At 51.0% G+C, this 22,397-nt stretch overlaps 9 protein-coding genes across 9 annotated transcripts; all 9 read left to right on the top strand.

The window, feature by feature from the left end:
* Nucleotides 1-355: 355 nt before the first annotated feature.
* TbgDal_XI7750 (hypothetical protein, conserved) lies at nucleotides 356-1,777 on the top strand (the record flags this gene model as incomplete). Its single annotated transcript, XM_011781618.1, has 1 exon — nucleotides 356-1,777. The coding sequence occupies one exon, from the start codon at nucleotides 356-358 to the stop codon at nucleotides 1,775-1,777; it is 1,422 nt and encodes a 473-aa protein (XP_011779920.1).
* A 316-nt stretch (nucleotides 1,778-2,093) lies between these two features.
* TbgDal_XI7740 (tubulin-tyrsoine ligase-like protein, putative) lies at nucleotides 2,094-5,036 on the top strand (the record flags this gene model as incomplete). The annotated part of the gene is made up of 1 exon (XM_011781617.1): nucleotides 2,094-5,036. One exon carries the CDS (start codon nucleotides 2,094-2,096, stop codon nucleotides 5,034-5,036), a length of 2,943 nt encoding a protein of 980 aa, XP_011779919.1.
* A 1,402-nt stretch (nucleotides 5,037-6,438) lies between these two features.
* On the top strand, nucleotides 6,439-7,602 carry TbgDal_XI7730 (hypothetical protein, conserved; the record flags this gene model as incomplete). The annotated part of the gene is made up of 1 exon (XM_011781616.1): nucleotides 6,439-7,602. One exon carries the CDS (start codon nucleotides 6,439-6,441, stop codon nucleotides 7,600-7,602), a length of 1,164 nt encoding a protein of 387 aa, XP_011779918.1.
* Nucleotides 7,603-7,970: 368 nt separating this feature from the next.
* Nucleotides 7,971-10,316, top strand: TbgDal_XI7720 (hypothetical protein, conserved; the record flags this gene model as incomplete). Its single annotated transcript, XM_011781615.1, has 1 exon — nucleotides 7,971-10,316. One exon carries the CDS (start codon nucleotides 7,971-7,973, stop codon nucleotides 10,314-10,316), a length of 2,346 nt encoding a protein of 781 aa, XP_011779917.1.
* Nucleotides 10,317-10,838: 522 nt separating this feature from the next.
* TbgDal_XI7710 (chromatin binding protein, putative) lies at nucleotides 10,839-12,521 on the top strand (the record flags this gene model as incomplete). Its single annotated transcript, XM_011781614.1, has 1 exon — nucleotides 10,839-12,521. The coding sequence occupies one exon, from the start codon at nucleotides 10,839-10,841 to the stop codon at nucleotides 12,519-12,521; it is 1,683 nt and encodes a 560-aa protein (XP_011779916.1).
* Nucleotides 12,522-13,016: 495 nt separating this feature from the next.
* Nucleotides 13,017-14,996, top strand: TbgDal_XI7700 (hypothetical protein, conserved; the record flags this gene model as incomplete). The annotated part of the gene is made up of 1 exon (XM_011781613.1): nucleotides 13,017-14,996. One exon carries the CDS (start codon nucleotides 13,017-13,019, stop codon nucleotides 14,994-14,996), a length of 1,980 nt encoding a protein of 659 aa, XP_011779915.1.
* A 490-nt stretch (nucleotides 14,997-15,486) lies between these two features.
* Nucleotides 15,487-17,121, top strand: TbgDal_XI7690 (hypothetical protein, conserved; the record flags this gene model as incomplete). Its single annotated transcript, XM_011781612.1, has 1 exon — nucleotides 15,487-17,121. One exon carries the CDS (start codon nucleotides 15,487-15,489, stop codon nucleotides 17,119-17,121), a length of 1,635 nt encoding a protein of 544 aa, XP_011779914.1.
* Nucleotides 17,122-17,870: 749 nt separating this feature from the next.
* TbgDal_XI7680 (DNA ligase, putative) lies at nucleotides 17,871-19,598 on the top strand (the record flags this gene model as incomplete). Its single annotated transcript, XM_011781611.1, has 1 exon — nucleotides 17,871-19,598. The coding sequence occupies one exon, from the start codon at nucleotides 17,871-17,873 to the stop codon at nucleotides 19,596-19,598; it is 1,728 nt and encodes a 575-aa protein (XP_011779913.1).
* A 545-nt stretch (nucleotides 19,599-20,143) lies between these two features.
* TbgDal_XI7670 (pumilio-repeat, RNA-binding protein, putative) lies at nucleotides 20,144-22,195 on the top strand (the record flags this gene model as incomplete). The annotated part of the gene is made up of 1 exon (XM_011781610.1): nucleotides 20,144-22,195. One exon carries the CDS (start codon nucleotides 20,144-20,146, stop codon nucleotides 22,193-22,195), a length of 2,052 nt encoding a protein of 683 aa, XP_011779912.1.
* Between the last annotated feature and the right edge of the window lie 202 nt (nucleotides 22,196-22,397).

Raw genomic sequence — 22,397 nt, 5'->3', positions numbered from 1 at the left:
TCTCCCCCTTCCATCTCTCTGTTACCTGAGGGTCTATTTACGCTTCGAGATTCGTAATTTGTCTAACTGCCGGTTCGTGTTGCCATTTCATTTTCTTCACCCCCTCGGGCACTCTAGCGCACAATATCGCAGGCACGGTACGCACTGCCCCCACCCTGTATGTTAAGTTTTGAATTAAAAGGAGAGGAAAGGACAAATCAGTCGAGAAATATATTTGTACTCATATACGAGACGAGAAATAACGAAACAAGCGCTGTTGTAACGTGGCAACAAAAAAAAATAGAGGGACATCACGAGGGAAAAGTAGAAGGGTACTAGAGCATTCTGCGGGAGGAGGTTTACGCATAAGTACGAGATGACTTTTGTTGTTATGTGTGACGGCGGCCCGGCGTCCCTCAAGGCAGTGAGCTGGGCTGCTGTTCCTGGTTACATGATGCGGCAACACGAAGGAGAGCAGCTCATTTTGCTGCACATATGGGAAAGATGTGGCTTGCCATCACCGCTTCAGTTTGATAGCCCTGAGAGTGTACCACAACCCCCAGAAGAGGCAGGAACTGCGAAGAGACTTCCGCCTTCCATAGCAATTCACAAGACATTGGAAACCATCATGGGAAGCAAGGCCACACGCGATACTCTCAACTATAAACTAGAGACCATGGCACTCCAAGAAACACCACTTAACACACCGAGGTCGATAAGGGCATCAATGGAAATATCCCACGGGGCGGATCCACCTCGCCCTGGTTCGCGGCAACGACTCTCCACAAGGGGGGGAATGTCAGGGAAAAGAGATGCAGAACATCACCAACAGGCTGCACCGGAACAGACAACGGAAGAATTAGAAGCGGCCGCACGCGAGTTGGCGGAGGAGGTGGAAAGGAGACGTGCTGGCATTATTGCACAGTACGCAGAAGACCGCCTGAAGCATCACAATGCCGGTGCACTTCTTCTCGGGGCTGGTAACACCACGGAAAACAAATATATTAGTGTTGGACATGTGAGTAGGGCAGTTCTCAGCAAAATACGTCAAACGTACCCGTTGTGGTTCATTAAGGGTAACGGCACCACTTTGAGGCTCAATACTACGGCGTTACGTCATGTTGTTGTGCTGCTACCACGCCCAGGTGAGGAGGGCGCGCTCATACGGGATTGTAGCGTTGTCCAGTATGCATTGGGGCGTTGTCGTGAGGGTAGCGGTGATGTGGTTTGTGCTGTGGTAATAGCCGAGGGATGTACACCACCTGAGGAAATAGAACTTTACACTCAGACCCTTGAGCGCCTGCTTCAGGGCCAAGAAGGCAGTATTAACGCGGAGTCTCTCATCTCTCCAAAACAGGAGCAGCAAGCACCGAAGGGAAATGAAGAGCAGCCGCAAAATCAAGAGGCACAACCCATGGCAGAGAGCATGGTTCCGAGCACAACGGAGGGTGCTGCCGATGCCAACCCCACCACCGCGACGGAGGGCCCTGCTGTCACCCAAGAGCAAGACGCTCATCAGGAGGATGAATGGCCAAAGGTTTCGGTATGCCAACTCCACGCAACCAAACAGGTAACTGAACCCACAGCAACGCGTGTCCCGATTCAAGTTGTGAAGTTCTTACAGCAGCGCAAGACAGATGTGATTGTGATAGCCTCCACCGTAGTTGAGGAATTGCAGCTTGCCCTTCTCGGGATGACAAAGCAACATGTTTTGGTCGTCCCAACACCCGAGCCGGCGACTCTCGTGAGTCGGACAGAGCCCACACCCGATCCGAGTAAGGAGACGTCAATTCTATGAGAAACCAATGTACAGAGCACATTCAACGGGTGTGCGTGAGGCAGTGGTTAATCAAACTAGCCTCACACAAATGCAGCTACATGTTGAATCGTCTACAACTTTCCTATGTGGCTGGGTGTACCTTTCACCTTGGGTCTTTTGTGTCTTTGACTACCTTATGGCGCATGTGTTCTGCTGCCTAAACTTGTTCCGCTAGAGGGTTTGTCTCGTTACAAATTAAGAGCCTTTCTTTAGTGCTTCATTCGGTGTTTCCCTTGTATTATTCTCCCCTTGCATATCCTCTGCTTGTGTTCCACAAACAAGCCAAAAGAAAAGGATGAGGAACATGATGGAGCCAGTAATAGCTAGACCGCGAAAGCAGGTTGCCACCGCAGTCCTAATATCGGAGACGCTGTCGTCAACCTTGCATGTCCGAGAGGAATCAATGGGGGGCGCGGCCGGCACCGGGCACATCTCCGAAGATGGGGGGTCGAAAGTTGGTGTACTGCGTGCGGACGCTCCCCTCTCAGTAAATCCTTCGCGAAGGCGTTGCAGCGGAAGCATGGCGAGGCCGCGGCTAGATGCTGGTACACTCGGCTCCCCGTTCGCTAAATCAACCAAAAAAACCATACGGGAGCTGATTGATATGAGTGGAACGAGTGTCAAAGAGGAAGTTGTAGAGAAACAAGACAAAACGGTCATCATTCAGCATAGCACCATTCGGAAGCCGGTGGGCATTGACATGCGAGGCGGGTCGATATCGGCACCCAAGAAGATTAATGTTTCGCCGAAACCCATCTCACCCATTAGACGTGGATGGCATTCCGCAGGTTCTGCAGGTAAAGTTGGTGAAAGAACGCCATGTGAGACAACGAGAGAACGGGACTCGAGTGCGTCGAGAAGTCCCGTTCATCGGAGGAGTGCAGGTTCCGCCATGAGCAGGTTGGAGTCAAATGTTTCCACTCCTAACAGTAGTAAAAACTCTACGGTATCACGAGGTGCGATCGGCGCCTTTGGGCCATTTTCACCCCTTTCTTCGCTCCGACTCACTGACCTCGAGCGCCCCGGTACGAGAAGTACACCATTGAATAGCCTCACCAAAACGCCAGGTTCCAGGCGGGCGCGACCACAGTACAAAATAGTGAACCTTGCCCTCTGCAAGTATCCCCTTCTCCGTATCATTGCGCAGGAAAACGGATTTAAGATTCAGGAGTTGGAGGACGATCTAGAGAGGAACAATTTCAATATTGTGTGGTCAGACACAGTGCTACCGCTGACGCGGCTTGTCCGGCTGGCCAACTGGCAGCGGACAAATCACTTCCCCTCAATGTATTTGTTGTGTCGGAAAGGGCACTTAGGCATCACACTTGGTCGCATGAGGAAAGTAATGCCATCACATTACATTTTTTATCCACGCACGTGGTCGCTTAGGAGCGAGAGGCACCAGTTTGCTCGTTTTCTGATGGCCCTACGCAGCAAGAAATTGTCGAAGTTTTTCATTATGAAACCGAATTCTGGCTGCCAGGGCCGAGGAATTATGATAACGCGTGATCCTCTCAACGCCGTAGAAGATCTTGATAATTACATTGTGCAGGAGTACATTACCCGTCCACTGCTTCTTGAAGGACGGAAGTTTGATCTGCGCGTTTACGTGCTGCTAACGTCCATCAGAGCGCCCTCGATATTTCTTTTCAATGATGGGCTTGTCCGGCAGTGCGCAGAACTTTATGAACGGCCCACAGATGCGAATGTAAAGAACACGTGTAAGCATCTGACAAACTACGCCGTTAACAAACATAATCCCGAGTATGTATTCAACGATGATCCGGCTAATTGCAATGTGGGCAACAAGCGTAACTTCAAGTTTTTCAACGAATGGCTGGAGAGCTGTGGCAAGTCCGTAGAACAGTTTTGGGCTCGCGTGGCGCACGTCATCTGCAAAACTATCCTGGTTGCGCAGCCACAGATTGCAAATGTGTACAACTCTTGCTTTCCAAGACACAATAGTGGGTATAGCTGTTTTGAGGTGCTTGGTTTTGATATTTTGGTGGATAACAAAATGAAGCCATGGCTAATGGAGGTAAACCACACACCGTCGCTCGTTACCGATACACCTCTGGACTACGAGGTGAAACATGCACTTATTAGTGAGGTATGGGATATTCTCGACGTGAAGGTGACGGACAGGAAGCGCGACGAGCGGAAAGAGCGTGATGAGTTTATCCAGCGAATGATGCGACCACCGGTGAACACCGCCAATACACACACAACGACGGCGCAGAAGCGACAGAATTCCGGTGATACAGCAAATGGTGTCGCCACAAATGGCTCCTCCTCGAATGCAAATCAAGCAAGCAACGCAACGGGAGCAGGGAGTTCCAGCACTCAGGATGGGATGACTGAGTGGGAGAAAACAGTTGAGGGCCGCCGCGCTGCTGAAGACTCTCGGTTGCGCAACTTCCGCCGCATTTATCCTTCAGACAATAGCGACTGGCAGGCACTCTATGACATGATTCTGGCGCAGGCACGTGCTCTCTGCTCGGGTCCCCTCGTCCCAGGGGCCGACGACCGATTGCGGCGGGTGGACACCACATCAGTGGCCGGCAGCTTGCAGCCTTCCCAGTCAGGAGGATCGACAGCGGAACGTAGCGGTCGAGGTGGGGCACCTGAGGCCATTGGAGAAGGGTCCGTACAAAGCGCTGCTGGTGTTTTGCGTCTAGGGCAAAGGCAGAGGCCTCAGGAGGCTTCCCCAAGCTACAGGAAAACTCGTCGTGTGACAGGCACAACAACACCCACACCGACACCCGGCGCCCAAGTACAAAAAACGCCACTCGAACTAAACCAGGGGACTACGGTGCCACAGGCACCACTGCTGCGACCACCTCAACTGCCTCCATCAATGGAGCTTGCAAACGTTGTGGTGCATCAGAAGGAGCGTCGGCCAACTCTCATGAATCGTGTTTGCTTGCCTGACAGCACACTTGCCGAGAAGGTGGTGACAGTGACAACAGGAAGGGAATCCGATGGACACGGTAGGGGTGCTACTGCGGATCTGGGAGTTGGACTGCGGAAAACACACGTCGTGTCTGCAAGGATTCTCTCGCCTGTAGGAAAGGCGTCACCGGGACTAATAACCACTTCCCCGCCTGAGTCGCCGACAGCGGATCGTATAGAGGCCCTACGAAGCTTACAGAAACGCCTCGATCAGGAGGCGGAATGCGAGATATCGACCACACAAGAGAATGCGGAAAGAGAAGATTCATTCCATTTGGATGAGTAGGAGCCATAGTGCTTTTGTTGCTCTTCTACACGTGTATCTGTGCGTTTACACAGTGCCACTTCTGCTACATTTCGTCTCGTGGATCTTAACCGCTCGTTTCCCAATTATTATTATTATTTTTTTGTTTATACGCACACCACACTTTGACTTTGGTTTTTTTTGTCTTACCTGTAAGCGTCCGTAGTCAGGGGAAAGTGCCTTACCTATGTGAATAGGGAAATAGCGGAGATGGTAATAACTATGGGTGAGGAAGTAAGGATGGCGAATTGGGCGAGGGACACCGACTATGAAAGGGGAAATTCTCCCAGCCGTGCAAAAGTATGCACGGGCCAGGGGATGAGAAGAGAGGGATATATATATAGAGAGAGAGAGCAGGAGTTAAGGGGAAACGATGAAAAAGGAGAAGGTGAATACAGAGAAAGATGTGTAATATATGTAATGTAACCGTCATGGGAAGGCGGGAGGGGGGAAGGGAATACAAATCGACAAACTGAAACAAATAAGGAAAAGAAAGTAGGTTTTTCTTCCTTTTAAAAAGGAGGATGGCTGGGCAGCGGTCCTTGTGGGAACCAAGAAAGCTTTCCCGCAGTCGAAGGTGAGGTTGCTGTTTTTGTTGTTGTTGTTGTTGTTTCTTCACTAAGAAGCACACATTTATTTGCGTGTTTGCCCTCCACACACGTGAGTAGTTGTATCTGTATACTCTTATACTTAAATAACCGACACGATGAAGTGTAAAGAACACCTGTTTGAAATATGCTTACTACAGCATTAGCAGTAAGCGCAGCAGTGGGGAGGGAAGTGGGTCGTTGATAGATGTTTTTTTTTTTGTTTGGCCGTTGTGTACCCTGTAATTACTGGACAGTTATGATAGTTTGATGTTTCTCATCCCCCACAAACACACACACACAGGGAGAGGAGGAGGGGGCTGCTGACTAAGAGGGAGTTTTAATTACCCAAAGAGGGTTCTTTCTTATTTCAGCTCACCCAAACGATAAGTAATACGCCAAGGGGAAGGAGTCACATTTGGTTTTGTAAGTGCTGCTGGTTCTACTGAATCATTTCTCCAGTGCTTTGTACCCCATTTCCTTCACTGCCTACGCCTTTCCTCCGTTTTACTTTGCGTCCTCGGCCTTTTCTCTCTGCCGATAACGGTGCTGCCGCTGTCGCCTTGTCGCGCGGCCTGATGATAAAAAAGAGCTTTGACACCTGTGACTTGCTCTGTTTCATTACCAATATCGCCTTGCGGAGTCACTGTCTGCTTGGCATGGAACGTCCATCTACATACTCGCTCTCACATACGTCCATTCACTCTCTTGCATACACGTATATGTATTTTTTGTTCACATTGAAGTTCTTAGTTACTTTTCTTGCCTTTTCGCGCCTACGCGTTTAGGCATTAGTGATGGCCGTTGCCACTTCGCCTAACGGCGCTGCAATGAACCGTCAACTCCCGGAAGACCCCTCCGTTTCAACACTGCTCGCCTCTTCCCTCTCCACTACGGGGTCACGACCATGCAGCGGGCAAAGGCAGCAGTCGTATCGAACTGTGAAACCACAGAAATTAGACACCACTTCGCCGCCGGTAAGGGAAAAGACACGCACACCAACAAGTGGAGAGAGTCGCCTGCATAACGCGCACGTACTTCACGTTCTGGGTTCGAGCTCAACTTCACCCCCAGAGGGTGTCGATTTTTGGCATGGATCGTCATCGCCCGACGCAAGGGAAAATCAGGGTGCGGGAGCAACTCCCTCGCGATCCACATCCGTTGATGCAATTAGCTTTACACCGAAGGAGAACCGTTACGGCAAACGGTTGACGGTTAGCGCATTTAGCAATGGAAGTGGCATCACCAGTAGTGAGTCGACCGCTAAACGTGATTGGGCTCGAAGGCTACAACGCTGCCTTTTGGATAGAGAAAAGGAAGTGCGAGAATTTCGGTGTCGGGCTGAGATGCGTGAAAGGGAGGTAGCTATTGCTGAAGAGGAGATAAAACGACTCCACGGGGTAATCTCGTTGCAGAAGCACCGTATTGGTGAACTGACACGCAGCCTCGTGCAAGCAGAGATGACCTCAAACGTTGCTGGCGTTATTACGGCTTCTTCACACTCGAAAAGTAGTGGTGGTCAACGGTGGTTGGTTTCTAACGGACGGTCTGAGGCAGTTGGTGAGGTTTTAGAGAAAGCGTCCGGGAGGGGCGTAGCGGAAGCACTGGATGGGCTTTCAGTTTCGGAGGTAAAAAGTGCCGTGAGAAGTGCCGTGTCCGGACTCGCGAGAATGGAAGAGCAACTGAGAACTCAAAAGGCCCTCAATCGCTCTCTCAGAGAAGAGAATGATGCGCTTCGTCGGCAACTTGCCCTGTCGAGCAAAGGGGGGCACGATAGTAACGGAAGGTGTGAAACCAGGTCTTGTACAGAAGAAGTGCACGAAATGGCAATGGCGTTCCTTCGTGGGCCCTTTCGACGATTCCTTTCCGAGTCCGAGCAACTCAAGATTAGGATGCAGGAGTGCCCCCAGGAGGGCATGCGAACCCGTGGACAATCGAGTTCAACTTCACGCGGATCATGAAAGTACGTTTCTTAGACTATCCTTTCTTTTTCCCCACTTGTGCGATGGAAGCAGGTGTACAACTTATTATAGAAAACTGGATCTGCGTAAATGTCTGATTGCTTTAAACAACGTCTATGTGTGTGCATTAGTATGCGCCTTTTTATATTGGAAGATAGAAGAAGTCTTGAAATTAAAGCCGCTTATTAACTGTTTGCTTGCGAATGACATGCGGAAAGTCGTTCTTGATCACACATCTAAAGTTATCATTCCTTTCATGTTGCGAACGTTGTGTGTAAATGAGCGCGTGAATCCCTTCCCGAGTCCATCCAAATAACTGTTCTTTAATTCTTCCGCTATCATTTTGTACTCTTCAACAGCTAGTGTCGATGGTCAAGAAGCGTGAGCCCACGTCTCGGGTCACGAGCAGAGTACACAAGACGCCCTCACCATCACCCAGAGCCGTCGATGATTCAGGTAAACAAAAGCCAGACCTGTCCACCACGCCGCCACCGTCTCCTGGAGAGGGAGGCAACGGCGATGAAGTGTTGACAAGCTCTCAGACAAACGCCACGGATCTGCGGGATGAGTTGATATGGAGCGATAGGGAGAGCGATGATGAAGTGTTTCTCTTTCCTGACGCCCAGGAGTTGGTTGAACCACAAGGGGGTCCCGACTGTGATGTTATTCGCATCGGCGCAACTCAGAAGTTGGATGAGTCGGATAGTAGCGAAGATGAAGCCACACTCAATCGTGTAGGCGACATTCCTCTTGAGTGGTATAAAGACGAAGCCCACTACGGGTATGACGTTGAAGGTCGCAAGTTGATGAAGAGTGAACGGTCGGCGTTGGAACGTTTGTTGGAAGCAACAGATGACCCGAACGCTATGCGCACCATTTACGACGCCCTGCACGATGAGAAAAAGGTACTGAGCAACGCAGACCTACAAATGATATTTAACCTCCAACGGAATCGTACGCCCAATCCGAACTACAACATGTACGAGGACGTTGCGGTCGACACGGTTGAATTTGATCCACTCAACCACCCACTGGCTCGAAGCGCCGGACCGTCGAAGAGGAAGTTCCTTCCGTCCGATCGTGATATGAAAACTATTGCCAAGATGGTACGTCGCATGATGAAGGAAGACAAAGAGAAGGAGAACAAACCCAAAGATGAAACAGAAAGTGAAACAACAATACTTTGGGATGATGGGAAAGTGGTTATGGACACGCACACTCACTTCAAATATCATAACCGCGTTCCGAAACCCAAAGCCGCACCACCTGGTACATATGAAAGTTACCGGCCGCCGCCTGAGTACCTCCCAAGTGAGAGGGCGAAGGAACGCTTTGCCCGGCTGCGCGCAATTGACAAGAAAGAGCACTTCCTTCCGCGCGCCTTTGATGCCCTACGGCATGTGCCCTTTTATAATCACACTATACAAGATCGGTACCAGCGATGTCTCGATCTTGCGTTCTTTCCGCGAGCGCAACGTACTCGACTTGTGGTGGATCCCTCCAAGTTACTGCCTGAGCTTCCAGACCCAAGGGATCTTCGGCCATATCCCGAGAGGTTGTCCTTCCAGTATAAAGGCCATACCGCGACGGTGCGCAGCGTTGCAGTCAACCCTAACGGCCAATATCTGGCAACTGCCTGCGATGACCATTTAGTGCGTGTCTACGAGGTAATGACTGGGCGACTGATGAAGCGATACGATATGGGTGCACCTGTGCAGCAAGTAGAGTTCTGTCCCGTAAAGACACTAAATATATTGGCAGTGGCAGTGGAATACAGTCTCGTGTTTATTGTACCGAGGTTTGCTGCACACGAACTGGTAAATGAGAATACACTACGACACCTTCGGGCCCCTGGCACCGCAGTTAACAATACCGAGGTTGAACAAGTTGTTGGTGGCGAAGTGTCTCTTGGGGGTGGTGGCATCACTCAGGCAGCACTTGACAAGGATGAGACGGCCCATTCTATCCTACAAGACCTGCACGATGTGGAGGAACGAGACAAACGTGCCGAATTTTTCGACGCCTCAGCAAAGGAACGCCGCGCTGGCATTGTTTTGAAGATTGCCCTGCATGCGAAGGTGAAGCGCTTTACCTTCCACGCCCGTGGTGACTACCTCTGTGCCCTGTGTCCGAAGGACCACGTCAAGTACCGTCAAACTGTGATGCTACAATTATCTAAACGAAAGGTTTTCTGCCCATTTCGCAAGTTCTCTGAGGTGGTTACAGACTGCAAGTTCCATCCACGTGAGCCGCTCTTCTTCCTTTCGACAACAAACTCTGTGCGAATGTACAATCTTCTCGCGCACAAATTGCAACGCAGATACAAGGCGCCGGGAGGCATCACTACGTGCCTTTCTATCCACACTGAAGGTGATAACTTCTTAGTTGGCGACACGACGAGCCACACGCAATGGTATGATTGCGACTTCTCGGACAAGCCTTACAAGCGCATGCGATCGCACAAGGGCGTCGTCAACGCAGTGGCTTTCCATACGAATACAAATGCCTATCCGTTGTTTGCATCGGGTGCGGCAGATGGGCAGGTGCATGTGTTCCACGGCATGGTATACGATGATTACAATAAGAACGCACTTCTGGTTCCGGTAAAGATTCTGAAGCATCGCAGGGCTGTCTACTCCGTCGCCTGGCATCCAACGCTTCCATGGATATTCACCTCAACCGAAGATGGTGTTGTATCAGCATGGACGGAATAAACTGTATGAAGCATCAGTGATTGGATGAATATGAGGAGGGAATATAGGGGTTCATAGCTCTCACGGCGGAGGAGTATAAAAGTCGCAGTATAGTTGGAGGCCGGCTGAATAATCAAATAGTGACCAAATGAAGCTCACGTTAATTAACTGGTACGCGTGAAGGATACGAGGCACCACCAGTGCAGAAGGGTCCTCTCGAAGCGGGACGTCGAGGGATATGTCCTTGTGCAACCTGCATCCGGATGTCATGCACGCGCACGCGCCTATCTTATTTTTTTTAAAAAAAAGGTAACAAGAAAATGCATATCGGTATGCATATCGCGAATAAACGTAAATTCTGTGCTCGTACCTCTGGGTAACAGTTCATTATGCGGATGAACGGTAGAGTTTGCATAATCGCAATCAGTATTGTTATATTCATTCGCATCACGATATACTGTTCATCATCTACTTCCCCCACTGCACACACACACTAGTTTACCTCAGGCCTCTGCATTAACAAATCAACACATATATAAAAGAATGGAAGAACGCGTTTCTTGTGTCACAGAAAATACACCGGAACCCACCGAAACAGCAACCAGTACTGTCATTGCCGTCTGCGGATGCGGTAACGACGGAAGGCTGGGCATTGGCATCAGCGATACGCAGTACAAGGTCGTTCTAATTCCTTTTTTCCTGGGAAGTGCTGACAGCGATGGTCGACCATTGGGAAACATCCGAACGGTACGTGTCGGTGGTTATCACAATTTTGTCATCACGACTGAGGGAGTGTACGGCTGGGGTCTCAACGAGAATGGACAGCTTGGCATGGGCCGCGGCTCGCCGGCGTGCGTGTCAGTCCCCACACGCATCCCCTTCTTCGATGGAAAGAATACAAAGGATATCGTTTGTGGCGCATATCACACTTTTGCATGGACGGAAGATGGTTTGTATGCCTGCGGCAAAAATGAGGATGGCCAGCTGGGTTTGCCATGTGATGATGGCCTTTTTTCTTTTACCCTCGTGTTATCTGCCCTTCAGGTGAATGGTGATGCCAGCAACGCCGCTGACCAATGCGGCGGTCGTGGGGATGCTGCTGGTGCTTATGGTTTATTAAAAAGGGGTCAGCTAACTCACGTTAGCTGTGGCACTCACCACACGCTGCTGGCCCTGCGCGACGCAACGCTGGCAACTGGCGAAGCTGATGATAGTGTTGCACAGCATCGTAGCCACCCCTTGCTTGTTCTGGCCGCTGGAAAGGGGGATTTTGGTGAGCTTGGCTATGATGGTGATATGTGGTCCATTTTGCAGGCAAAAGCCAAGACGATGCAATCTGCTTTGCAAAATGCGGCGCGCAAAACCCAGGGGGTGGATCCTATGGAAACAGAAGCATCTGCTTGTATTGATGATAAGGAAAGGCAGTGGAAACCAAAGAAGCAGAGGCGGGCTGCGTTTTCGTCAGAGAGGTTCCAACCTGTTGGACTTCCGGTCTTACTTGAATGTTTGAGCACCCAAGCGGGCACAGGCTCCCTCGAGGTGGTTGATCTCCAAGCAATGCATCTGCATTCCGCCGTAACCGTGAGGTGCAAGTCCGCACCGGGAGATGGTAGTTGTGACACAGACCACGTTCGGACCTTTCATTGGGGTTGCTACTACTGCAACGAGGTGGAGGATGACGCCTCATCAGTTCCACGTGAGGAGGCTGAAGCCGTCACCCTTCACGCAGGGAACGAGATAATGTTCCGCTACCATAAAGCTCCGCAACTGCTAACGGAGATCGAAGTTATGGGCAGTGGTTTGATTGGTTTGGGTGAGGAAGACTCATTTTCAAAAACATGGGTGCCACTACCATTACCATCGGATGCCGAACCTGTGAACTGTGTTCATAATATTGTGGGGCGGGAGCATTTTCTCATTCAACTGGACAATACTACGGTAGTTGGGTTCGGTGATAACATGCATGGCCAGCTAGGTGCAGGGAAGACGAAAGATTCCTTAATTCTTCCCACCGTCATCCTCCGCACCGGGAGCGTGCTGATGTGCCCTGCCGGAGTTTCCGGTGTGGACCTAACGGTCAGGTGGAAAGTTGAGCGAGTTAATGACACCCTTTGTGGGGTGAGGCATTCTCTCTTTGTTTTGGAGGTTAGCTCCTTTATCGTTAACACGTTTGCCAACGGGCCGTGGCGGAAGTGGAAAAATGTCGACCCCGCAACACTTTGTTAGAGTTGCAAGAGGCCTAAGAAAGCATAATACATATACCTGTGAGTGTTTAACGCGGCGAAAAATATCTCGGGTTATCGGTTTGGACTCACCTTGTCCCACTACAGAAAAGAAGCGTAGCTTACCATGTCCCTTCCCTGCACCCATCTTTTCTTGCTTCCACTTACCGCTTTCGTTCATCTGTTTTCTATCGTTTGCAACAACATGAGGGGTGAAAGGGGGGAGGGATACTTTGTTTTCCTCACCACGAACTATTTAGTTTACCCCTGTTTAGCAGCGGCGGATCAGTGTTGTGGGAACGTGAGTAGGGGTCCTCCAACTCTTCGAGGAAGTGAGTTCGCGTTTTTGAGCACAAGGGTAAGCGTTGCAAACTACCACATGAGTTGCGGCTGCTAAAATACATAGATCACGATCGCACTCCCGGAACTGACGATAAGTTACACCACTGAGCCCTTGACTCACTTTATCACACACACGAAAAAGCACATCTCGGTTGAAATGCTGTGCCACTTCTTTGCACAGTCCATCAGATGCCTCAGAGCTGGTCTTGCGGTGCCGCCCTTCCGTACCCCGGTGGAAAGGCGGTGGTGCAGCAATACTGACAACTCCTCCACGATTGACACAGTTCATCCCGCACTCGTGTGTGAGTTACAAGAGATTTTGGACCGCATACCAGACGGGACGTGGATGTCCGTCGGGTCTCTGTACAACGACTTGTCTCTCGAGAGCCGTCGTCAGCACGTGCGTCCCCACAAGACACTGGCAGCCGCACTATCAAAGGCAAAAGGACTTGGTATTTGCCTGGATAGAAGTGGTCTCCGGTTTTACAAAGGCACTCCGCCACAGGAAACTGAAACGCCAGAAAGGAAAGAGGAAGAGGTAAAAAGCAACAGCAGCAAGGTTTCCCCTCCAGATATCGAAGGAGGTTATTTCGTGCAACCAGCAGGCCGGTTGGTGGTGGAGGGGGTGAACGAAATCCAGCCTGTGGACTTTTATTATGACGTTGGCCTAAGGAAGTACCCACCACCACCCCCGGACTTCAATGTGACGACGTCTACACTGCCTGTCCCGAAGGCAACGGGAAGTGGGGCGGTTCTTGCCTTAAGCAGCTTCGTCACTCATATTCCTCCATTCTTTGTTCCACTGGACGACGTGCTTGGGCAAATGCCAGGCTACACGGAAGAGCACATTGAGATGTACTTCAAGCACCGTGCCTCCGAGGTGGTGTCTGTACATGGGCGCAAGTATATCAGGCTTTACGGAGGGTACGCTAAGTTCCCACTTGATGGATGTGAAGTGGCGGAGGAGCGGTTTGCCGCATACAAACCAGATCCAAAGTTGCTGCAGCCGTTCATTACCGCCTTCGGTGGGGTTACGGGGCGGTGGATGCCACTCCGCATCCTCCTCGAGCGCACTGGGTATGAAGTAGTGTCTTTACTACCCTTCAAGGGGCCAGCTGCCATCATTTATTTTGCGCAGATGCAACATGTGTTTGCATTTGCCGTCGATCGCGATGGCGGTTCGGTGCTGTTACGCCCACCAGGGTACGATTCCCTTGAGTGCGAAACAACGCCAACTCCCAAAAGCTGCAACTATATTCTACGTCTTGTGCCGCAGGAAGGACAGGTAGATATCAGCCACATTGAGAAGTCTATACCTGCTTCTGTCAGGGAAGAGGTAGAGCTCTACTATGGTTCACTCATGAAGTTCTTTAGTTTCCACGCCGCTGTGTTTTCTCTCAGCGCGAACGGTGATGTGGTGATGCGGCGGCGCTTCAAAGACCGCCTCGACAAGGAGCATTTGTCACTGGAGGAGCAGCTCGAAATCGCTATACAGGAAAGGAATAAAAAGAAGATTCGTTCCCTGAGGCGTCGTATCGCATTTCGAAATGACCCAGCTAATCCCTTTCATGACCCCGACAACCTAGCGCGTGAGCTCCACCGCTACCTGCCCAAGAAGGGTCACGTTCCACTCAAAACGTTTTTAAAGAAGAGTGTCCCCGAGGAACTACTAAATTACCTGCCGCGGAGGTTTTGGAGCTTCTTCAATAACTATCCACAATATTTCCAGCACTTTGAATACCAGATTGCGGGGCAGTGGTGCGTGAGCCGCCCAGGGCAACCGCTCCCTCGGGGTGTCATCCGCCAGGACTTCTCCGAAGAAGACTTGGTGCGTCTTATAGCAGAATACCTGCAACAGCGTGGCCCGAAGGCATGCTCAAACATAATCCTGCATCTTCCTCGCGGAGCCCAAGAAGCGGTGCGGAAGAGATATGGTGGATTATTTTACCTTGTACAGAGTTTCCCGCGCTACTTCAATGTTGTGCTTCCCGCCACCACGGGTAACGTGAGGAGCATGGCAATGGTTCACCTTGTGGAATTGCCTGGTTCTGATTTCGACGCGACCAAAAAGCAATATAACAGCTGCGATGACACTGTTTTGGGCGATGAGGAGGAGGATGGAGACGAAGACGACTAGGGTGTAGTGTCGTGTGCGTTTGTGTTTGTGCTTGTGTGTAGATGTGGATGTGGATGCGCACTGTAATTGGTACCTGCACAGTGCCGTCACTGTCGTTTGCATATACGTGCCGAGTAAACAGTATAAATTCGGAGTGGCGTAGGACCGTTTTCCCTCCAGTGGTCCATTCTCTTTCTCTACGGTACACTCGTATTGTCCACTTGACTAAAGTTTGAATAAATATGTGGTAGGCCCTCACTGTAGCCCATGCTTCCCCCATGTCTTTTCTCGTTTCCATTATCAGAGCGCCCGTGGTTAACTCTAGAGACGAGCCAACTAAAGAGGTTGAAGAGTCCCTCAACATAAGGAGCTGTTCTTCCAATAAGGGAGCAAGGGTGGTATTGAATAAATTTTACCCCCAAAACTCGAATTCCGAAACACTTGAGTGTAAGCGGGAAAACGCCGCACTGATAACGCCATAGAAGAAAGGAAGACCAGAGACGTACTCCGCATGAAGATCGACCTCTCTCACCGGAACATAAATAAGTTCGATTCATCGGCATTCTGTTCGGAGGATGAGAAAGAAATTCTTTGCTCTATTGAACAACTGGACCTATCCCACAACAACATTTCGTCCCTTGGTAGTCTCCACTCACTTACAGCCCTAACGGTGTTGGATGTTTCGCACAACAACCTAATGTCGTTGCGGCCACTGCCGACAACACTGCGACAACTGGCCGCATCATTTAACGCGCTTCGCGATCTCGACGGAGTGGCGCAGCTCCCACGGCTAGAGGTGCTCGTCGTCACAAACAATCACGTGACCAGCCTCCTGGGGTTGCCACCTACGTTGCTTACTCTGGATGTGTCCGCTAATATGCTAAGCTCCTTTACGGGCGTGGAAAAATGTACTAATTTGAGGGAGGTACAGGCCCGGCATAATGTCGTTCGATCGGCAGAGGGCCTCGTTTCTCTTAGGGGGCTTCGCTCACTGAAGACGTTGGCCTTAGCAGGAAACCCCGTTGCAAGCAGCCGCCGCCACTTCTTGGCTGTTCAAGCGGTTTTGCCACCGAGTATAGCGACCATCGACTTTCCGTCAACGGCGGCAGTATTGGTTTCTACATCTCACTCGGACACGCCACCTCTGAGGGATGCAACACATCTCCCAGGGCATTCCACAGACGCCCATGATGCTACGGCTTTCAAAAGCTCATCTTCCTCCACAGCAGAAACCGAAGTATCAGAGGAGGGGAATAGGGAAAAACGCGTTTCCAGCCATAAGGAAGAAGGATGGGAATGCAGTAAGGAGATGTTGGCATATACTATGCGCACGCAGAGTGCACTTGAGGAAGTTAATAACTTGGGATGCAGAACTGCTTACACCAGTGTTGATGTTTCACAGGACACTAGCGATGGCCGCACCTCACCGCAGCCTATCCACTCGGACCCCACTCAATCTGTCGCAGAGTGTTACGAAGAGGACCCAATGGAATATGTGTTGAGGCACTTGCAGTCAGAGCTCCGTTGCTGCCAGATGACATGTGAGTCATACGAGAAGGCGAATGGCGAACTTTATCGACGTGTTCAAGCTCTGGAGCACACAAACGGGAAACTAGCTGATGAGAACGCAGCACTTTTGGAAAGGCTGCAGAAGATGCAACGCACCCTCGATTGTGTCTTATCTCCGCCGCCGGGGCGGAACAATTTTGCAGGAACCTTTGATGGCACAAGAGGTGTGGGTGAGCACAGTACCGTGCCATCTCTTTCCTCGCATGAGCATACATCTGGCATATTCAGTGAGAGGGCAGGAGCTACGCGAGATGCTGTAGCGCATGCCAAACTTAATGGCAGTCCTAGCCGAAGTGGAAAAACAGCTGTTGGAGTAGCCTCCACAAAGAAGGCGGAGACGCGCCAGGGTGCCCGCTCACTGGCTAAGCTTCTGATGGCTGTTGTTCCTCAACAGAAAGCAGGCACCAGCCCATCACAACATTGCAGTGTTGTTGATCGTAGTACCAATAATAATAAAAGCATCAACAACAGCTCGCACTGCTACTCAAGTACACAGTCTCCATTTGCAAGTGATGCATCTTGCCTGACGAAAAGCATGAATGTATCCGCGTCCGGCGATGCGGATTTCGAAAACTGATGAAGCGGTGGGCGATATTCTATATAATATGGTCTTTTGTCTCTCTCCACTCCCTCCGCGTACAGAAGGAGCAAAAAGGATGTAGCAATGCCACAAGCAGCTGCTGCGAGTTGGTGTCCGGTCGTTGTTGTTTTTTTTTTGCCTTTCTTGCCTTCAGTGACGGTGGCGGGAACTCTCTGCTCGTAAATCCCGGCATGCTACAAGGGGAAGGAGTGGTGTGACCATACTTCCTTTTCATCACGCACACTCACTGAATGAAAAACACACGTGTTGCTGGTGTGCAGGGGCTAGGCCGAATATGTCGTCAACTTACGATACGTGCGGGTGTGTGGTTGCCGGTTCTGATTGTAACGGGTGTCCATCATAACCGCTTGAGTGCGGTGAGTGAAACTATCGGCTGGTGGAGAAATAATTTGGGGGGAGCAGGGATATGCGCTTCCGCTCTTTATTTTATTTTATTTTTGTGGTCGTTTTCCTCCACTGGTTTGGGCGAGTAGGCGCCACGTAGGCAATAAATGGCATCTTGTAGCATACGCCGTGTACTCGCTTTTTTTCCTTGGGAAAGACGCTAAGTTGTGTCCATAACATTCGTCTTTGCTCTTTGTTTAAAAACTTCACCGGCCAAGAGGGTGCAGAGGCAGAAGTTCCAGCAGTAGGGCAAATAGTCCGTCTCTGCATTCGCGAGGCCAGCGTAGGACTCAGGCAAGTTGGAAACGGCTCTGGGAAAAGGAGAGGCGCCAACAGGGTAAATGTTCCGTCTTGTAAGACCCCGGCGTGGTTTGCCCTTTGAACCCATGGCATTATCAACCTTTGATGTATTCGAGCGTGCGGCCGCTGCAGCCTCGCCGTCTGGTAGCAGCCCTCAAGGACCTCCGTATTTCGTCTCACCAAAGCATGATGGGGTTCGGATTGTATCGTACGTGCCTCCCCAAGCCGAGTCAACAAAATCGACGTGCTTCTCGCGCTTTGGTCGCCCCATTTATGGGGTGACGTGGATTGAAGAAGAACTGCGGCTTCTTCGGTGGCTTAGTGGTGACCCGCGACTGGTCCTCGACGGTGAGCTTTACATCCACCGCTCACACAACCCGCGCACTGCGTCCAGCGGTGCTACCCAGACGGGGTTCCTTGCGGTCTCAGCTCTGGTCCACCGTCTCCGGTCCGCAAAGTCCGCTTGTTCTTCGGAAGATGAAGTGCTCAGGTATGTGGCATCACTCCCCATCATGTGTGTATTTGATATTGTTTCGTTTCAACCCAACGAGAGGGTGAAACTCGGGGGCGACAAGAGTGGTAGGGGAATCCCACGGATAGAGAAGGAACGGTTGGCTATCTTGCGCGGGGTCATGGAGGCCAACCACATCTCCGACCTGGAAATGGTTCGTGTTATTCCCAATCACTCCGTTTTCTCGCAACGCCTTAAGGCACTGCATTTTCTTGCCAGCCTTCTGGAGCGGGCACGGGCTTCCTCAACTTTTTTCCCTGAACGGATGTCTAGCGCAGTGGAAGAGTGCAGTGGTGTGGAGCCGGTACGCGAACCTGTGGCTGCTTACCAGGGTATCGGCGGCAAGTATGTGAAGCTCGTTCCTTACACACTGATTACCTCGCTTGAAGAGGTCCGAACTGTGTATCTTGACAAATACCTCTCAACTGGCTACGAGGGTGCTGTGGTTCGTAGTGCATCAAACGTGTATGAAATCAGGGAGAAGGAAAAGAAGGTACTTCAAGGCCTGCTGGATCCCTTGATTACTTCCTTGAAACCTTCCCTGTTTGCTCTACATAGTAGGAATGAGTCGAGGCGGAATGGAGTGCGTGTCACGGGGGGCACACGGCTCCTTCGCGTGCACTCCGAAGGCGGGTGTGTGGTCACCTGCGACGCTCCGGGTGCAACTGAAACCGACACTTCCGGTGGAAATAAAAATGGAGCCGGGAGCGATGAAGCTGCTGATCACAGGGAAATTGTGGAGAAGGTGCTTCGGCGAGCCAAAACGAATGGCCGCCGCAGTCCAACTGCAGCAAAACTCCTTCCGTTTGCGGACAAGGAGTACGCCATCTTGAGGCCCCTTCTCAAACCCCCCACAGCAGACGCACGGTCGCGGAGTTTTTTGCGTATACCCGTCTCCTCACTTCATGAAAGCCTTGGCGTTTCGGCGCCGAGAACCCCGCAGGGGAGGGCTGCAATGAAGGGTAACAACAGCGACACTGTCATCTTCTATGGGGTTCAGTGCCTTAGCGACACGGGACGTGTATTCAATGTTTCCCTGCCAAAAATGAATGCTGAGAACCAGCAAGCTCTCTTGCGACATCTGCTGGATGTTACTGGCGGCCGCAAGGGTGGCGGAACTCCGGCATCGGGGCGTACTAATAAACGGTCGTTGACAGGTTTGTACGCGACTGTAAAATACCAGTCGCTTACAGAGTACGGCGTTCCACGGTTTGGCCAGGTGAAGGGAATACGGGGTGGCAAGGGGTGGTTCGTGTGATGGTTTAGCGCGCACATGCACACGTGTACGTGTTTAAATAAAGGTGTTTGTTTCATAGATTATTCTATGGCTTCTGTCTTCATTCTTCGGTGGTGCCACGCACGATCGGCTCCCCTTCTGGAATACATGGTCTGTAGAGGACCAAACTATTTTCTGAGGGAGAATGTAATATGGAAGTAAGCACTAGTTTGCGTTTCAGCGACGCTTTTACTCTTCCCTTTGTTGGGTCTGGGCGTTACTTCATGTACCCCTTCCTTTTCGATGTTTGCGTTTAATATTAAAGTGCCTTATCCGAGGCGACTGCGGTTGGACCCCGCATATCCTCTTTTCTTTTATTTTTAAACCTGGCACAGTGAGCATTTGTACCATTTACCATCAACACTGATTTGGTGATTCCCCAACCCGCCGATCCACCTCCGTCTATTTTTCCCTTTTGGGTTGCAATCCGTTCGTTGCATTGTTTCTTTACTTCCCCTTCATGGCTTCACGCACTTCTCCCCATCCCCTCTATACAAACATGCACAAATATCGAAGGTGAAATCGCGATGGGCAAGAAGGGAACGCTACAGCGCTCACAGCAGCGGCAGGTGCGTCACACACGTGAGAATCGCGAGCGAAAGTCAATAGTTGCGAAAGCCGTGCGGCGGGGCGACTTTGCCGCCACCACCGAACGACTTGTGAAACGCACAACACCGCAAAGGGCTGCCGTGTCGGAGGAAAAGAAGGCGCTGCTCATTGCCCAATTCGCTCAGGCTTGTAGGCTTCCTGCTGCATGCGATGATCTTTGCTCACTTTTACTCTGCGAGACCAGCGCGGGAGAAGAGCAGGCCGGAGTATCGCGCAAGCGACCGCGAGATGACGGGAAACTCGACGAAGAAACCTTGAGCCACATTTTAGATGCGTTTATTTCCCTTGATCGCCAGGCGGCTACAACAGACGAGGATGAAGGTGAAGAACCGCTCACACTTCTTGAGGATCTTGTACAAGACGAGTGCGGTGGTCGTGTGGTGTGTGCTCTGTTGAACGCGTTGGGCGCTCCAAGCTGCGATGAAAAGAGGAAGTTGATGGTACTTGATGTTGTGATGCGTCTGTTCGAAGAAAATGAGGCCCTCCACGAGCATTACGTTGCATGCAAGGTGATGAGTTCGTTGGTGCTGAATGGAGACCACGAGATTCAGCGAAGGGCTTTGCACGTTTTGTGCCAAGGGGCCGAGACACTAGACTTGATACAAGTGAAACTCCGCAACCGCCACACAGCCGTTACCATCCGTCGGCTCATCGAGCGCTTTCCAACCGAAACGGTAAGTTGGCTTAAGGATGCCTTGGGCCTCGTCGAAACCAGCGGCGGGGGTGGGAAAAAGAAGCAGGGGAAGACGAATGGGCATAAGGATGGGAAACAGGATGTGCTGCTTTACCTTGCCAATGACCCCGTAGCTTCACCAGTCATGCGAACTTTCATCCTTCATTGTCCCAGCCGCGCCGCCGTCCTAAGAGGCATTGACGTTGCGGCGCTGCTTGGTAGCAAACGAGGGTGCAAGTTTCTGCAGGAGATTCTATCGCATGACTTGACAGAGCTCGCGTCTAACGAGGCTGCGGAGATATTTAATGTTGTGTTATCGGCTTGTGAAGCAAACATTGTGGAAATGTGCAGCTCGGGTGATGCCAACTTCGTGGTTCAGGCCGCTATTTCCCTTATCCCACACACCGGACAAAAGGAAGCGGTGACAAATTTTAAACACCTTCTGCAACTGTTGGGCCCACAGTTATCCTCATTGGTGGACCATCCCATTTCTGTGCACGTAGTTGTTTGCGTCGTCGTGACGGCCAATTCACTACCCAACAAGGCTATAGTTGAGGAGGTTGCAGCGATGCTCGTCAAACGAAGTAATGTGGGGGACTTGTTAAGTGATGCAAGAGGAAGTTTGGTCGTGCGGAAGCTTCTACCACTATGCAAAGTTAAGGAGTCTAAAGTAGGAGAATTACTCGTCAGTGCCATCGAACGCGACATCACAGCCTTGATGTATGACTCCATTGGAAATGTGATGGTTCAAGAATATATTAAAGTGTTTGGGGCAGAGAAAATTGCCCGTAGCCTAATTAAGGCCGATGAGCTGCTACGTATGTGCCAGCATGTCTACGCCTCCCATGTTGTGGTGTGTCTGTTTGACCATGTGGGAGCCTCCACGCACACGGCTCTTTGCAACGCTCTCCGGGCACACGTCGTGACACTCACTAGGCACAACAATGGACGATTTGTAGTGGAGAAGGCCATCCCCGCTAGTCGCGACATCTGCGATGTGTTGCTTCGTAACTTCGTCTCGCTTGCATGTGAAAAAGGCTCTCAGCATGTCTTGTGTACGCTAATGGCCAGTTTGGATCAGCAAGGCAAGGGTCGTGTGGTGGAACTTGTGCTTTCTGGTCTGGCTCAAATGGCGACGCAGCAGAGCAGCTCCATTGTCTTACAAAAGCTCCTGCAGATGGATGACTTGCTGCTGCAGAAAGTGAGAGAGAAACTGAAGCAGGACCCGCGGCTTCGAAACAACCTCGCACAAAATTTTTATGGAAAGTTCGTTGTGCAGATAAGTGAATCCACATGAAGCGCCCCGTGAAGGGTAGACGCAAGAAAGAGGTGGGAAAGAGGAAGCGATTAACGTAAGGATATGAATTACCGAAGGTCTGAGGGAAAGAAAGGGTTTTTAAGGATAAGCATGCACGGTAACAGAACGCTAAAAGCCGTTCAACGCGAGAGGGCGGAACGCGACAAGGTGCAACGGAGTCCCATTTGTTGACCCACCAAGA

The sequence above is a fragment of the Trypanosoma brucei genome, chromosome 11 (genome assembly GCF_000210295.1).
Source record: "Trypanosoma brucei gambiense DAL972 chromosome 11, complete sequence".
Taxonomy (NCBI): Eukaryota; Euglenozoa; class Kinetoplastea; order Trypanosomatida; family Trypanosomatidae; genus Trypanosoma; species Trypanosoma brucei.
This window is presented reverse-complemented; position numbering and strand designations above follow the sequence as displayed.